General features: G+C 38.0%; 1 protein-coding gene across 1 annotated transcript; it reads left to right on the forward strand.

Annotated features, from left to right (window-relative positions):
* Positions 1-14888: 14888 nt before the first annotated feature.
* On the forward strand, positions 14889-17266 carry Dkk1 (dickkopf Wnt signaling pathway inhibitor 1). Its single transcript, XM_026410550.2, has 4 exons — positions 14889-15134; positions 15380-15542; positions 16738-16881; positions 17013-17266. The coding sequence occupies exons 1-4, from the start codon at positions 14889-14891 to the stop codon at positions 17264-17266; spliced, it is 807 nt and encodes a 268-aa protein (XP_026266335.1).
* The last annotated feature ends 449 nt before the right edge of the window (positions 17267-17715 follow it).

A 17715-nucleotide genomic window follows, 5' to 3' on the forward strand; every position in this document is an offset into this window, starting at 1 on the left:
AATATCTATCCTATAATTTCTTTAATTTTCACACTGTAGACTTAAGAATGTCTTTTTAAATTAACTACACAGTTTTAGGAGCAAAACGCAGATTAACAGTCACGATCACTTCAGAGATGGCAGTGAGGGAGGGTTGGCAATGGTGAGGACACTGCTCCCACCACTGTCACATTTGCACATATTAATTTCAATGCAACTAAATCAGCACACGATTATTCAACAATGACAATAGGATTCAACTGTAAATTTGAGAAGAATGAATTGGATTGTGTGTTCATCCAAGTTGATCACATTTTGCTTGCAGACCTAAACACAGATTCTCAGTTATAGCCTTAAAGATGTCACAAACAGCCACCACATTTAATATGCTTTTTTCAAGAGTTCTATTTAAATTTTTCCTCAGCATTCTATAAATTTTCAACTAAAAAAATGATAAATTGATGAAACATGAATGCTTCTCTCTGGAAGTTGTTTTGCACCCCAGGTGAATTTCTGGAGCAAAAGACAAATCCCTCCATATACCAACTATTGGAACTAAATGAGTTAACCCTAAATCTCATACCAAAAAAAAAAAAAAAAGGTGGGGGGAAGGTGAGAGGAAGAGGAAGGAAAAAACAAGGCATAAAAACAACCCTAATGGGTGGCCAACGATTTCATTAAAATTAGTGAACAGATTCAGGCCATATGATCTAGGCCAGTATTTTCCAAACATTAATGCCATATGGTGTTTCTGGGAAATAAGCTACAGATTCCTGGGGCCATCTACTGTTACTTTGATGTATAACCTAGGAATGTGATATTTTAACAGGCACTTTATTTTATTTTGATGGAGATTTTTATGTATGTTCCCCCATAGAAGAGAAATCAGAAAATAAGGTCCATTGGAAAATATTTCAGGAATGGTTGGGCAAAAGAACAAAATGGGAAAAATTTGAAATAGTTATGACTATCAAAAGCATATTAAATGCCTTTGAAAATACTAAATATTTATATTCCACTTATATAGATCTCATTCCTAATTAACATATTAAAATAGTATATTAATAATAAACTATTTTTAAGGAATAGATTTACATCTTGATTTACAATGCCCGAAAGTTATATTTATACCTATTTCTGGTATCTGGTAATTCAGGGCAGGATACTAGCAGTTAACTTGCATGAGGCCTTTCAGTCCTCTAGAGAAAAATGAGAATGGATTTAAGCTTCTGGCTCTCAGCTGGATTTTGACCTCAATTCACCAATGTCTGATTTCCCTCTGTGGAGTATTTCCGTTCTCCATGGAAGTTAGATTTAGCAATTTGACTTGCTTTGACCATTGAAAGGTGGATCTGTCACTTCAAGGAGAATCTTTAAGAGCCAATTCGTGCTTCATTATATTCTCTTTTTCCTCTAAGGTTGTGATGGGCAATTCATCAATAGTGGCTGCCCTGTCAGTTTCAAAAGAGAATGTGAATGGCAGTGAGCAAGAGCAAAGCACTTACTAAGGCTTTAGAGTGAAATACATGGTTTTGGACCACTAGGATTCTAGCTTTGTCTATTTCTGCTGCATGACCTTGCCTGTTTCAATTAGTAAAATACCACACACATACAGAAGAAAGACAAGGTCTGACCCAGCCTCTGCAAGTGTTTTGCCAATACAAATAACACACTTTCAGGCACAAGATACCAGAATAAATCTTAAGACCTTGAATCATAGTAAAGACTTGGTGAATTCATTCAAATGCATAATCTTTTGATAAAAAGAATTTCAAATGTGACATTGAAAAAATATGACATGAAAAAGGCAGACTTCAACTCAGTAATGGGCATAAACATTCTTAGGACCCAGGCCATTTAAAATTGGTGTAAAGAGTTATTTGGGAAATTTATGTGAAGACTCACTTTTTGAAGCACCAGGTTGAGTCATGAGAAACAATGAATCTAGTAGAAAGTATGTTAGTTATGAGATTGGGGGTTTACAGTTCCTAGGAAGAACAGGATTCCTGGAAAGATGCGAGAGCTACAGAGTTAAAACAATAAAAACAAGTTGGAATGGAATCAAAGTGCAACCTAACCTATAATTCTGATATATGTATCCCTTGTTAAGTAACACATGCCATAAATTGCTTTAAATTTGCACAGTTTTGTGAATTTCCCAAGGCTTTAGTTTCCTTATCCACAAGATTAATCTTTTTAGTAATTATTCTTTTTAGTAATACAATTGTGTGATTCTAAGTCACTTCATTTTCTGAATCTCTCTTTCCTTATTTTTTAACAGCAGGTATTGCCAAACTATAGTTCACGGACCCAATCTGGCTGGAAGTCTATTTGCAAATAAAGTTTTTATAGAACAAAACTAATAGATACCATCTATAGCTGCTTTCATGCTACAACATTTGAGTAACTATGTAGAAGCTATAATAGTTAATACCTGATCCTTTTCAGAAAAGCTTGTCAACACTTGATTAAAAGGGAAAACTTACAACGAACCAGTGGTTTTCATATGGAATTTTTCATAAAGACTCAGTTCACTGAGATGGTCTCTCCTAGGCCATCTGGATGGAATGGCTAGAGAAACATGGGTTGAAAGAAAGGGACGCACAGTGAGTAGGCTCCAAGGGCTCCAGATTTCTAATTCTAATTCCGCCAAAGAAGTTCTAATATTATCTGTTCCACGACTAGGGATGTGATTGGCATTCATTCGTCTGAAGAAATGATTGTGCTGTTTTAGATCATATTTGAGGTTCTTTTCATGTGTGAGTTTCTATGTGGAGAGAAGCTAATGGCTTAATTTCATGATTCAACTGGTGATACAGGTGATTCACTTCATGAACAATGATCAGATTGAATGCTTGTAATTATACTCAAATTTACTTTAAAAAGATTGAGACTATATCAAACAAAATAAGTGATATACCAAAATTTGCACATTCCATACTACTACTTGATCTGTGTAAGTTCAAAGGTGAAATATTGTTTTTGCCCCCCGAGTTTTTGCATGTTTTATAACTTTTCTCACATACAGAAACAGCTTCCATTTAATACATATATTTTTAAATCTTCCTTTCTTATTGGGGTCCAGATTATCTTTGAAAAAAAATGTCAATATATAGGAATTTCCAGTTCCCATCAACCACCTCTGATTCCCCTAAGAATGCAGTCAAATTAATGAGGTCACTTCCCAATGTCCTTTAAAATCAGCCCTGAGTCTTTGCTTGACTTCCAGCCTTTTGCAACTACTTAGAGTTGTACATAGAATTTTTTATTCCTTTTTATTGTCTTACTTTTCAATGGCCATCTCAAGTTCTACAGATCTCAGAAAAGGCATAACTACCTTCAAAAAGCTTTTTCTGACATGTTTAAGATTTTTTTGTCAATAAGCCCTTGTCCAAATTCCGAATATTGACATTAATTTTTTTTTCTTAAAATAGTGGATAAGGAGTCTGCAAAACCTGATTTTTTTCCATGCTGTTCATCATCTTTAGGCCATCAGGAGACATCAGAAAGGTAATAAGTCTACTGGGATTATAGAAGGATTTCTTGGAGGCACAATCATAGATTGTACCAAACATATTTGGATATACTTCATTTCAATTTGGCATATAAAACCATTAGATTTACACAAAGACAATTTGAGGTATAATTATTTGTATTACAAAAAGGTGAGGCTTCATGAGACTAAGAATGATGCATTGAAGATTTCCTTTTGGATACAAGTATGTTATTGGAGGAGCACTAAACTTGTAGGGAGGAGACAGGGAGTTTCAGGAAAGATCCTGATTCTGATGCTAATCTGCCATGCAACTTTGAGTAAGTAATTTCAATTTTCTGTATTTTCCCTATCTGGAACTAAAGATCTTTCAGGACTTTTACTTGCAGCAAAAATTTCAAAAAAAGAAAAAATATTTAAAAATAAATAAGTACTCAGAATATACAAAAACTAAAAGGGAAACTCTTGGTAAACTAGAAAGAATGAGAAACTCCTGCAAAAGAAAAAAGTAAGCCAGAAGCCGAAGATGGTTGTCTCAGTGTTTTAGTCAGTTTTTTCACTGCTGTGACTTAAAGACCCAACCAGAACAATTTTAGGGGAGGTGAGGCTAAACATCATGGCTGAAGAGTGTGGCCAACAGAAGCAACTCACATCATGGTCAGGAAGCAGAGAGAGAGACTCCCAATGAACCACTTCCTCCAGCCACACCCCACCTGCCTCTAGTTACCATGAAATTAATCTCATCAGGAATTAATTCACTGATTAGGTTAAGGCTATAGCCCAATTATTTCTCCTCTAATTTAATTATGAGCTTTTGGGGGACACCACATCTAAATCATAACAGTTACAGAAAAAGAAAGAAGTTGCGACTCAGGACCCTCAAGGGAGAGATCAATGCTGAAAGGTAAGAGAAATACCAAGGATGCCTATCAACAGAGAAATGATGGAAGAGAAATGCCAGGCAACCAACAGGAGTGTGCAGAGGGATGTTTAAGAGGATAGGCCCTCACAATGTGTCCATTTAAATCAAAGTTTTAAACACACTTTGACAGTCACAATTGCTCCATATCGCTCATGACTACCACACAGGTCAGTGGAGATTCCAGAATATTTCTAAGGACACAGAAAATATATCAGACCTATGTGCTGACCTAAGATGCCACAGCAGAAGGAGTCAATTTATAGGCACGTGCAAGCTGTAACTTCATCTGTATGTGCAAATGGAAGGGAAAAGATAATTTTGCTCTCAGACTCTTTTCCAGATAAGAGAGGGAAAACAAATATATTTCATGTCATATTAGGAGGTTGACCGAACCTTGATTCCAAAAGCAGACATCAGTAATGCAAGAAAGACAAAAAATTAGAGGTCAATATCTCTCATGAACGTAGACACAAAAACACTAATCAAAATATTAGCAAAATGCGGGGCCTGGGATTATGGCTCAGCAGTAGAGCACTTGCCTCACACATGTGAGGCACTGGGTTAATCCTCAGCACCACATAAAAATAAATAAATAAACAAAATAAAGGTATTGTGTCTATCTACAACTAAAAAAAAGATTTTTTTTAATTAGCAAAATGCACTAATGTATGCATCTTAAAAGTGGCTAGCTTAATTATATCTCAGGAATATGAAGATGGTAAAGCATAAAAACGTTACCTGATTATATACTTCATCAATTTGACAATTAAAGGCAAATGCATTATCTTTTCAGTTATCTTTTTTATGAATGAAGTTGAATGGCAAAAATATTTAGTAAAATTAAAGTAATAATCATTTATTTTGCAAATATATTCTGTTCACCTTCTTTTTTTTTTTTAGGAAAGGTTTTGTATTTTATTGTGGTCAATTTATCAATCTGTATAATTTATGGTTTGTATCTTACATAACAAATCTTCCCCTATGAAGTCACTGGTAAAGAGAGATGCTCTTATTTCTAAAATTTTAAATTTTGTTATTTACAGTAGGCCTTTAATATCCCTGTAATGATTTTTTTTAAATGGGTGACTATGTTGTACTTTCATTTTTCTGTATGGCTGCTCAATTTTTCCAGTTTATATATATGTGTATGCGTGTGTTATATATATATGTGTATATCACTCTTTCTCAGTTATCTTTGAAATATTTGCCTTTCTCTGCAGAAGTATAAGCTGGCTTAAGTATTGTACCTTTATAAAAATTCTTTATATTCTGTAGTATAACCCCCAACATCTAGCTTTGTTGTCTTTAAAATATCTTAGCTAGCTATAGTTCTTTTTTCCAAAAGTATTAAAACAAAATGTTTACATTTCATGAAACAACCTTCTAGAGTTTTGATTAGATTTACTTGAAATTCATAAATTAATTTGTGGAAGAAAGCATCAGTCTAATGTTATGGTATTAGTTTTTTCCACCCTTGGACATTATTAACATCTTCTAAAATATCTTAACATTTTGCAATAAGAGTTCGTGTGTATCTTTTATTGTTATTTAAAGGACTTCTTTGAAAGTATTATGCTCTTAAATTCTTTATCGGCACAGAGGAAGTCCATTTGTTTTGTGAATATTGCTCTATCCAGCATCCACGGTGGAATTTTATTAATTTGTCTCTTAGGTTATTTCTAAGGATATTATTGACTCTGAATAATGAAATGTTTTATTAAATTCTAGTTACTGATTTGTTTTCTTGAATTAATGGACTTACTGTGACCCCAAGTAAATAGTTATATATTAATGAAATTTCAGGTGGCATTCTTGCCTTTTACCTGGTTTACAATTTCATTCCAGGAGGCTGAGTTGTGGTTCAGTTGTAGAGTGCTTGCCTAGCATGTGTGAGGCACTGGGTTCAATCCTCAGCACCATATAAAAATAAATAAATAAATAAATAAATAAATAATGATGATAATAATATAATAAAGTTATTAAAAAATTTCATGCCAGGCAAGGTGGGCCACATCTGTAATCCCAGCAGCTCTGGAGGCTGAGGCAGGAGGGTTATGAGTTCAAAGCCAGCCTCAGCAAAAGTGAGGTGCTAAGCAACTCAGTGAGACTCTGTCTGTAAATAAAATACAAAATAGGGCTGAGGATGTGGCACAGTGGTTGAGTACCCCTGAGTTCAATTCCTGGTACCAAAAATAATAATAATAAATTTAAAAATTATTGTCAGATGTTTGATATAAGTTTTATATGTGTATATAGAGAGATTATTGGTGTCCTTGGTTCTCAGGCCTTTGGCCTTGTACAGGTGGATACCACCAACTCCCTTGTTCTCCACCTTTCAGGCACCATATCAGTGTCTTCTCAGCCTCCATAGTCACCAGAGCCAACTCCCACAGAAAATCTCCTTTTACAGTTCAACATATATCCTCTTGGTATTGTTACTCTGGAGAAACATTAATAATAGACACCCCTTGATTTATGATGAGGCTACGCCCTGGTAAACCTATCATAGATTTTTAAGTGTAAATCCAAAATGCATTTAATGCACTTAGCCTACAGAGTCTGGCTTAGTAGCACAACATACTGCAGAGTATGGATTTTGTCTTCTTGTAATAATGTGGCATACTGGAAGCTGCCAATCGCTGCTGCCACTACTGGTCATCTCAAGAGAGTTTTGTACAGCATGTCATCAGCCCTGATATCCCGGGAATGATCAAAAAATAAAAATTTGGGGCTGTTGTTGTGGCACAGTGGTAAAGAGCTTGCCTTGCATGTGTGAGGCACTGGGTTTGATTCTCAGCATTGAATATAAATAAATAAATAAACAGATAGATAAATAAATAAATAAATAAATAAATAAATAAATAAATAAAGTTCTATCAACAACTAAAATTTTGTTCAAAAAAATAAAAATTTGAATATGGCTTTCTATAAATGAATGTCACTTTTGTACAATTACCAAGTTGAAAAATTCCAAGTTGAACCATTTTTAAGTTATGTGGTCCATGGTAGGATAATTCACAGAAATCACTAAAAATTGAAAATCAAGGCTGAATTTAGAGCCAAAGTTCAAAGTGGTTTTAGTGTATGATTTCCAGAGTTTTTAACAGACTTCTTTTTTTTAAAGAAAACAAGGCATTTCAAATTGACAAATACTTCTCATTCTATGCCCACAAAACCAGGAATTAATTACTTTCTCATTTTTTACAAGCTTACAAATAAAAGCTCCACTTATCTATTTACTTATTTATTTTTCTAATCTCAGTTTTCAATAAAGCATAGCACGGTAATTTTCCAAATTTAGGATTTTGCCTGCAAATCAGAAACTTTAAATGCAAAGCAAACACACACTTTTAGACCTTTAGACCTCAAAGTTTTAGCCTCAGTTCCCTCCCTTCTAAAATTATTAGCAAATGCAAATGATAATAGGAAATGCTATTAACAAAAGAGTAGGAGATATGCCTCATAGAGAAACCTAATTAGCCATTCCACTCTTTGCTTTGACACTTCCATACCTTTTAAGAGTTTGCAGCCAAGATCAACTCTCAAAACTGTTGATATTTGCAAAATGCTTTGCACTAACTTGTTAAATTTAGAGGTTACTGTAAACCATGATTTTCTTGTTGTAAATAAAAAGAATCATCAGAATTTCAACAATATTGTGAGAAAAAGATGGAGCCCCTATGGAGTATCAAAAAATATAATGGAAACAATGACATCTTGAGAACTTGTGATTATGGTCAATTTGCTTCTTGAAAGTTGTTTTTCAAGTATATTTTAGAATATATTACCAAAATAATTGTATATATTGTTTTACTTAGTATATAGCTTGTTAATGAAAAGTTTAATACCCAATAAATGTTGTAATGAATGTTTATAAATAGTATTTCTCACACACCTTCCAGTATCCACTAAAAGTAATCCTAATAGCAGAGCAGCATTATTTTATGCCTGGATTTTTCAAGCAAAAATGAGCTGTAATAAAATTATTAGAGGGCTGGGGTTGAGGCTCTGTGGTAAAGCGCTTACTTAGCATGTGTGAGGCACTAGGTTCTATCCTCAGCACCACATAAAAACATACATAAAATAAAATTATCAAATATTAATTTACATGTTATATTTTGCCAGGAGCTGCACTGCCAGTATGTTGATTAATTAATTTTTCCAGCTGTTCCTTTTTTACTGGTACATCATGTTGGCTTTAGTGAAATGGAAATATATTATTGTTTGGCACAAATCTCTTGGTTTGCACCCTCTTATAGAAAATTGGAACTTGAAATTATTAGCACTTTTTCACTCGATAACATTTTTATTTCATAAAATAATATTTTATAAAAAGTTATAAATGTTCCTAATATTTATTCAGCCTAGAATGTTCCTATAATGTGATATTTGTAATAATCTGAAGTCCTGAAATTTTTACTCAGGAATGCAAATCAGAGTCTATAAATTTCCATCAAACTAAACATTTACTGATAAACTTTGTCTCCGACTCCAGTTCCTCTTTAGAATTTGATGTTGAAACTACTAGATGCTATCATTTTGATTCTAACGTGAACATTTAAACTCTTCTAGGAACAAAGTATTGTGAGGAACATTAAGAATTAGAAAATATTTAGCCCCGAAGAGTTAGCGGCATAGGAGGTGAAGATGCTACGCAATATACAACTTCATAGGACCTGCAAAATAAATCTCCAAGAGTCAACTAGGGGAATAAATCCTTTACATCTTCGCTCTGAAGAACTTCTACAAAATGTCCATTAGGGGGCAGCAGAAGAGCGGATTTGCCCCACTTCCCTCCAGATGCCGGAGACAGCGGAGCCCAAGTCCCCCGAGAGCAGCGATCTTCCCCTCTATACCCTTTCCCCTCCTCTGCCCTCCCCCTTCTAATTAAGTCAGAAGGGCCTGTATTTATTTGCCCATGAACTGACACAGCAAACCCACAGCAGCCATTGTAGTGTGAATGGATTTGGGATCAGGCCAGGGGCTTCAGCCGGGATTAGCCGCCCTGCAGCCGGATGAATGTGCTGAGCACAAAGTCGGCCCAAAGCCCAGCAAACGGACGATTTGTGAAAACGCCATCCTGGCTCAAGTCTGATTAAGACCGGGAGTCCCCAGGCCGTTTGATCTCCGCTCATCAAAGAGAGTCTTTAAACAAGCTTCATTTTACACTACTGTATGCTGGCGACGGTGGTGACACGGAAGGCAGAGACCGTGAGCACCCTGCCTCAGAGCGCACGAACAATGAGAACCGGCCGAGTGGCGAAGTGCAGGGCGCGAGGCCTGCCTGCGGGGAACGCCCAGCGCTGCGGGGGCTTTCGGGACCTCTCTGGTCTGAGGTTTCTGGGTCTGCCGCACAGGTAGTTCCCCCACTTTCCTGCTTGCGTCAACACGTGGACTCCTCTGAAAAGAAATACTTTTGTGTAACTCAGGGGTGGTGATAAAGAATCGTTGCAGTAATTATATGTCGCCCCCCACCACCACCACCACCCCGCCCCTAAAAGTCAATAGTTCTGCATCTCAGCCACATCTTAGTCTTCTTTGGCGTTTCAAGGTCCTGCTATGATTCACCTCAAGATTCCAATGCGATTCACTAAGTTTAAAACTGAACAGTAGTTGGAAAAGTTGGTTCCAAAACATGACATTACAACCAGTTTTGTGATTAAAAGAACAGGCTCTTCAGACACACACACACACACACACACACACACACACACACACACACACACCTGGTTCAAGTAATTCACCTTATTTCCAGGGACTTAAACGTTACCTGCCATTCTCTTTAACGTCAACATGTTCTCAGTACTGATTGATGTCAATGATTTTTACTTTATGCTTAGGCTGCCTAAAAGAACAGACCCCTTGCAAGCCATTCTTAACCAGAATACAAAAGATTAGTGACAACACTTGGAGAGAAGATTTGGTAATCAGAAGGGACCTCTCCCCACTCCCCTGCATCCCATTTTATGAATGAAAAACCAATACCAGCATTAAAAGTTAAATGACTTTATTAAGCATATGCACCGGCTGGCAGCTGGCAGAGGGGAATTGCCCCAACCTCCTGACACCATGGCATGAAGCCCTTTTTGGTCATGATCCTTAGAGAATGCCTACATTATAAAGAAGATAATAACAGGGACCTAATAACATGGAGGAAAACAATTTTTTCTAGATGTGGAGGCTTTCTCATAAGCATCCTGCTTTCTGCTGACACTGGTTTATCTTCATGGTTGGAAATATTAAATCCTTTAGGATTAACATCTATTAAGGGAGCTGTTCCACTATCTACACCACAGACTTTTCTGAGTGTCAGATCATGAGAAAAGATGCAGGAAGTGTCTGGTTTAGGGACCATCCTCACTGGTTTTTGCTCAATTTTTTCTGAGTTCTGGGCTTTAGGCTCAGATTAGTTTTTAATGACCTGCTCCAGTATTTTCTTAGCAAGTTTAGAAAGCTACCATGAGACTTGATTTATCTGGGCTGTCCATCAACGTAATCATTGTCAAATCTAGCCTTCTCTTTGTACTGCAGTCTAGAGAAAATCCAACCTCTCTAGGGAATCATAACATGGGCCTGGTCTGAAAGGTCTTTTAACATCATTAAGAGCATTTAAGACCAAAAATCCTTTAAAGGCCAATGAGAAAGCCATAACACTTTTTATTAAACACCAGGAATGAGGAATCCCTGCAATAAAGTCAAGATTGCTACTAACAAAAATGTTAGCAACTGCAACCATTTACTCGCTGTTTTCTAGTAAAGAAAAATTGAATGGCAACAAATCTACTTCATCTAATTTAACAAAGGGAAAGAGGGAAAGAAAGGAGGAAAGGAAGGAGGGAGAGAGGGAAGTAGGAAATTTAAAAGGCAGCAGTCACAAAAGAATCTGAAATAATAAAGATGGAAAAATAGTTTGAAAATAGCATAGTGCTTTTTAGAGTGTATCTTTTTGTCTACTTCTTGAAGAGGTTCATGAATATTCTATGCATGGTATCCAGCATTTAAAATACCAAGGAAGGCAGGTCGTATTATATCATTCCTGAGTTACTATTGGTAAACATATTTCTCTTGTTTTAAAATCTAATATGAAGTATTAAATTTATTGTGTTGACTCTGGTCCTATTTAAGCCAGATTAAATAAGAGGCAAGATTTCCTATAGGACAAAATAATAGAGTTTAAAAGAATAAATACACCTGCTGGGATTCCTGCCACCTCTGTCACCCAGCTGTAGGAGAGACTCAGAGAATCATTAGAACTTCCTCTTCCTGAAATGTGTCAGTCACAGTTCCTGGTCCTTTTTCTTTCTTTCCTATGACCAAAATACAAACTGTTTTGAAATATATATATAATATATATATATCATATCCATGTAAATACATTGTGTGTCTTCAACCATTCAGAGACTTAAAGACTTTGCAGGACAAGGAGACTGCCTTTAATAGTTTCTGAGCTATATTCCCAACAATGGGCACCACTGAATGTTAACTGGTACTGAAGGAGCGATGAACTACACTTCACCTCTTTACTTGCTGTTTACTCTTGATGCCTGTGAGAAAACGACAATTTAAATTATGGACAGATTGTTAAGTGGTGACTGTACTCAAAAATAAATTTCTCCATTTGGAATAAAAGACTGTCTTGCTATGAACTTGGCCTTCTCTGAGAGTGACCTACGTAATTTCTTCCTTGTATTGTATGTTAGTTTTCTTTACCTGCTTCCAATAAATAATTTGAAGGTAGATAATGAGTATCATCTTTTATCAAATGCACCAAGTACAGTTCTTAGTAGGATATCTGATATTGATCTATTCATTATTAAATTTAAACTCATGAGAACTTCAAAAAGAAAATGAAAAATGGGTAGAAACCATCCCACTGGTTCCATTTGTGAATGCAAGCTTTTAGTGACTAAATTCATTAATATTAAATGCACCAATCTATTATCTCTTATGAAAAGAGAACAAGGGATTGGCCTTTAGTGTGGCATAAGTATATTTCTATAAATAGTTAAGTAGGCTAACAGGGCCAAGAAAAGACATTTTCTTTCTTGAGGTAGGCAGGGATTCTTTCCCCACATTTCAACATTACACAAATTTAAGACAGATTTTGGATTTTCTAGTATATCAAAGGTGATCAACACACTGGTTATTGACATTGTTATTAATATTGTGCAAGTGATAGTGTGGTACGAAAATCTCTTGTTTCTTAGCCCTTTTTCCTTATAATACCTCTGTGCTTATAAAAACTTCAAGTCCACTGATTGGACTTGATCCTTATTATTAAAAAGGCAATGAAAAAAAAAACTTCCCCTTTGCTTCTAAATTCTCAATTTGTTCTAAAAATTTCTAGAGAACTAGCCATGCCTACATGATTATACATATTCATAATAAAAACCTAAGGAAATATGTAGGATTTAATCCATGTCAGATTTAAACTGGAGATATCAATAAGCCATAGGAAAGTTCCCAAGATGGGTGGAATTTGGGGTGAGGGCACCATCTGTAATTAGAAGCACCATGAAAGAATGGTGTAGAAAACATTCTTAATAGGATTCTCAAACCCAAGGAACCAGAGCACAGACCACCACCAACTGCTTTTTAAATACCCCTCAACTTGAGGATTGTATCTCTTTAAGACTGGCTGTTTGTGCCTTGTGGCCCTCAGTCATGACCACTGTAGGTCAGCAGGTGGAGGAATTAACAGACAGCCTACAGGTTAGGGGAGTAATAATAAATATATTCCAGTCTTCTGTATTCAACAATGGTTTACAATCATCTCCTCCTTTCCCCAACTCACATAGAGTTTTCTTTTTTCTCACACCTCTAACATCAACCTACTTTTAAAATAATTATGTACATTTCTTGTGTTTTGTGGTTACTATAATCATATTATCTCTATATCTTTCAAAACTGCTATTTTTAGGATAAAGATAACTTGAACTTTATTCCCTAGAATGAGAAATCTGTCTCAAATATTCGTATTCACTGCACCCCTTCTCCCTACCCAACTAAAAAACAAAACAAAAAAGGGAAAAAGTCAATAAACTGGATGGTTAGGGCAACTGATGCCTGGGCACTGGGCTTCCAATAGGTTTTTGTTGACTAGCTAGATGAGATTGCTAATTTCTAAGCCTGACAATATTCTTAGACACCAGCGTTACTTTGTTATTTTTATACACTGATTTAAATGATGTCGAATTCACTGTCTAGTTCACTTTCTGTTCTCCTTTCCACAAAGTAGTCAATTATCTCCCTGGAGGCCGTATTCCTCCATCTGCGAAAGGTTTGACTCGGGATCAAACAAAAGCGTTCTCAAGCATTGCAATATGAAATACTAATGAGGAAGTCAGGCGCTAAGCCTTTAGGGTTTCTTATCTCCCTCCATTAACCCACCACTGAGAAGGGGGCACCAGAGAAGGACGACTGACCCCCGCACGCAAGAGGGACCCTGTCCTCTTTGGCTCCGGGCCACTTTGATCTCGCGTGTCTGCCTAATCAAGTTCATCTACTGCCGCGACTGACCAGATTCAAAGAACCACATTAAATAGTTTGATTATCGGATGGTCATTTCCCTCTTTTCTCCACCCTTGATCTAATTTCCAAACGCTAGTCTCTCGCCTTCCACTCTAAACTTCCCATCAAAAGAGAATTAGGTCTTCTTCCTTCTTATCCTCGTTTGATGTGCAAATTTACTTCTCTTTGCACATTTTTCTCTCAGTGGAGGGGAGAGGGTGGGGTGAAGAGAAGCAACTGGACGAAGTGAAAGACCAGGACCTCACCCAAATCTGCAAATCAAAACACTGAAGGATTAATCAGCAACTTGCAAGGGCCACCTGGTCCTCTCGCAAAGATGTCCCCAACCCCTAGAGCCTTTGAATTACTGGTCGAGGTTGTATTTAATACGAAATATTATTTGTGTGCACAAGAAAGGAGTATTGGCTTAAGGGAAAAGGGTAGAAAGTGGTTTTACAGAGTCTACCACTATTTGGCTCTGGAAAGTATTTAATATACAAGTAATCCAGTCCCTGCTGCAAAGAAACGCACGGTGTGCCCAGAATCCCTCCCGCCCTCTGCGTTTTAATAAACGTCCTCTGCTCTAATGCTCACTGATCTGTCTCCACGAAGGTGAGCTGGGCCAGTAGAACCACCGTGCAAGGGAGAGGAGGGGTGAAGAGTGTCAAAATCCCCCCCCCCCTCATGTACACAAACACACCCCCTCCCAGCCCCTCCCAACGCTTTGAAATCCCATCCCGGCTTTGTTGTCTTCCCCGAGGGGCAGGAATGCTCAAAGCTCGCTGTATAAAGGCAGCCACCGTGGCGGTGGCGGCGCAGAGCTCCCTGCGCCCAGCAGTTAGGACTCTGAGATCGTTGGAGGCTCTGGGAACCTTAACTCTGTAGCCAGCCGCACCAGCAAGGTTTCCTTGGGCGGTTTCCTTGGGATCAGGCTTGCAAAGTGACATCTCTCCTTTCTCTTTCTCCCGCTTGAGTACTTCTGAGATGACGGCTTTGGGCACTGTAGGAGCTGCTCGGTTCTTGGTCGCCCTGATAGCAGCAGTTCTTTGCAGCCACTCTCTGCAGGGTGTGAGCGCCACCTTGAACTCGGTTCTGGTCAATTCCAACGCTATTAAGAACCTGCCCCCACCACTGGGCGGCGCTGCCGGGCACACAGGCTCTGCAGTCAGCGCTGCACCAGGAATTCTGTACGAGGGCGGGAACAAGTACCAGACCCTTGACAACTACCAGGTGAGAGGGGTCGCAGGGATCCAAGGACGCTGTGACCCTGAAGCGTTCCCATTTGGAGAGGAGGGTGCGGAGCCTTCTGGGTGACTGAGATTCAGGGCGTCTTTGGAAATGCTGTATTTGGGAGCGGAGGGTGGCAACAGCTTTTGGAGAGTGTACAGATAGGGACTGAGATGAGTGTCCGGGTTCAGAAGTGTGGGTACTCGAATGCCGGGGCTCCTCACCTTCTCTCCGCTCCCTTCTCATAGCCTTACCCGTGCGCCGAGGACGAGGAGTGCAGCACCGACGAGTACTGTGCAAGTCCCACCCGTGGAGGGGGCGCCAGCGTGCAAATCTGTCTCGCCTGCCGGAAGCGCAGAAAACGCTGCATGCGTCACGCAATGTGCTGCCCAGGGAACTACTGTAAAAATGGTGAGTCCTACGACTCCAACAGTCCTGCATTCCAGCATCTACAGATAAAAGAAAATATTCTCTGCTCTGGAACTTTGCAGCACCGCGGTCCCCAAATGGGTGTTCACTATGCAAGGTTCCCCTGAAATATCTTCATTATGAGTGTTTAATCTGGGAGAAGAAGAAAGTATGGGGGTCTAAATGATCCTTGTTCTCCTATGTCCCTGAATGATTTGACACTACTGTTTACTTCAGAGTGGCCCCTTCCATAAAACCTTGTCTGAGGGTAGCCTTGAGGTTAATTTTGGGCAGGGGAGGGGGCGGGGAGGAAGGTCTGTGGGATCCTTTTGAAAGAGAAACCAAAGAAAACAGCTGGCATTTCGTTGCTCTTTCCATTTTCATGGCTTGTCCAAACTGTCCTTTCTTCCTCATGGCCCCTGGAAGTTTAAACTGTTGTCAGGCAAAGGACAGAGTGATTTATCTGCACTGGCCATTTTTAAAGGATATCTTGGTACTCCAGCATCCAGACCTTTTCAACCTTCCTCCTCTCTTCCCTAAAACTACTTCCCCTCCCCACAACCATGGATCCCAGAAAATTTAACGTCTCAAATAGGTAGACTGAAGACAGCCAAAGAGGTATCCAGAAATAAACTTACAGGCTGGCTAACCTCTTTGGGAACCCAGCAGTATTCTAGGATGAACTAATTCAATCTCTGTAATATAGAAATTACACTGTAAAGTAACTGGTGGGTGAGATTGTAATCTTCCAGGCAGCTGGATGTGCATTTGTTTAACTTAGTCTGGCAGTACCCATATAGAATGAAGAGCAGAAAAGTTATTTTTAAGAACAATTTTTTTTTATGTAATGTACCAGAAGGGTGCATTAAAAATTGGACAGAAATGTCACTGCACTACCACAGTTAATGGGAAAGCACTTTTTAAATGACTATACTGGAGATGTTGCAAATAACTAAACAGTATACTCATTGATACTTTGTCCATCTGGAGAGTTTGCACTGACCCTGGGTGGAAAATTTGGTTTGTATTTAAAATAAGTTGACTACAATGAGATACCTCTAGATGCTGCAGGTATCTCCAAGATTCTTCTTCACCCAGATTAAACATTCATAATGAAGATAGGCTGGCCCATCACAACTGTTAGCAACAACCCATTTCAATCTAGAAATTAATTAATTATTATTTCTCGCTTTCTCAGGAATATGTATGCCTTCTGATCATAGTCATTTCCATAGAGGGGAAATTGAGGAAACCATCATTGAAAGCTTTGGTAATGATCACAGCACTTTGGATGGGTACTCCAGAAGAACCACCCTGTCTTCAAAAATATATCACACCAAAGGTACATTGAAGGACTTTAATGTTCATTCTTTGTTAGCACATCAGAAGTATCTTTTGAATTGTCTTAATGAAATGATGCAAGCTTAGCTTAAGCAAGCTTAACTATTTTTTCTACTGTCTCCTCCTTCCTAGGACAAGAAGGTTCTGTCTGTCTCCGATCATCAGACTGTGCCACAGGTTTGTGTTGTGCTAGACACTTCTGGTCCAAGATCTGTAAACCTGTCCTCAAAGAAGGTCAAGTATGCACCAAGCACAGGAGAAAAGGCTCCCATGGGCTGGAGATATTCCAACGCTGTTACTGTGGAGAAGGTCTGTCTTGCCGGATACAGAAAGATCACCATCAAGCCAGTAATTCTTCTAGGCTTCACACCTGTCAGCGACACTAAACCAGCTGTCCCAACACAGTGGACTCCTTTTATATAATATATGCTATGAAAATCTTTTATGACTTTTGTCAGCTCAATCCTAAGGATGAACAAATTTTGTGGTTATAGTTAAGCATTCCAATAATACCTTCTGAAAATCTGGAGTGTAAGAGCTTTGTTTCTTTATGGAACTCCCCTGTGTTTGCAGTAAATTACTGTGTTGTAAATTCTCAGTGTGGCACTTCCTGTAAATGCAACAAAACATTTAATTATTTTTCTAAAGGTGCTGCATTGCATTGTCTTTTGTTTCTCTTGTTATGTAAATTTTTGTACACATTCATTGTTATCTTGACTCTGATAAATATTCTATATTGAAATGAAATAAATAACTTCAGTTTATAGTTCCTAAATGCACACCCTTTTCCCTTTTAATTCTATAATTCAAGGAACTCTTTAAATATGAAAATGCT

This window comes from Urocitellus parryii, chromosome 5 (assembly GCF_045843805.1).
Source record: "Urocitellus parryii isolate mUroPar1 chromosome 5, mUroPar1.hap1, whole genome shotgun sequence".
Taxonomy (NCBI): Eukaryota; Metazoa; Chordata; class Mammalia; order Rodentia; family Sciuridae; genus Urocitellus; species Urocitellus parryii.

Coding starts and splice junctions, on each gene's coding strand:
- Dkk1 (XM_026410550.2), top strand. CDS start 14,889: ATGACGGCTTTGGGCACTGTAGGAGCTGCTCGGTTCTTGGTCGCCCTG. Junction 15,543..16,737: donor AGGGAACTACTGTAAAAATG/GTGAGTCCTACG, acceptor TCGCTTTCTCAG/GAATATGTATGCCTTCTGAT. Junction 16,882..17,012: donor AAAAATATATCACACCAAAG/GTACATTGAAGG, acceptor CCTCCTTCCTAG/GACAAGAAGGTTCTGTCTGT.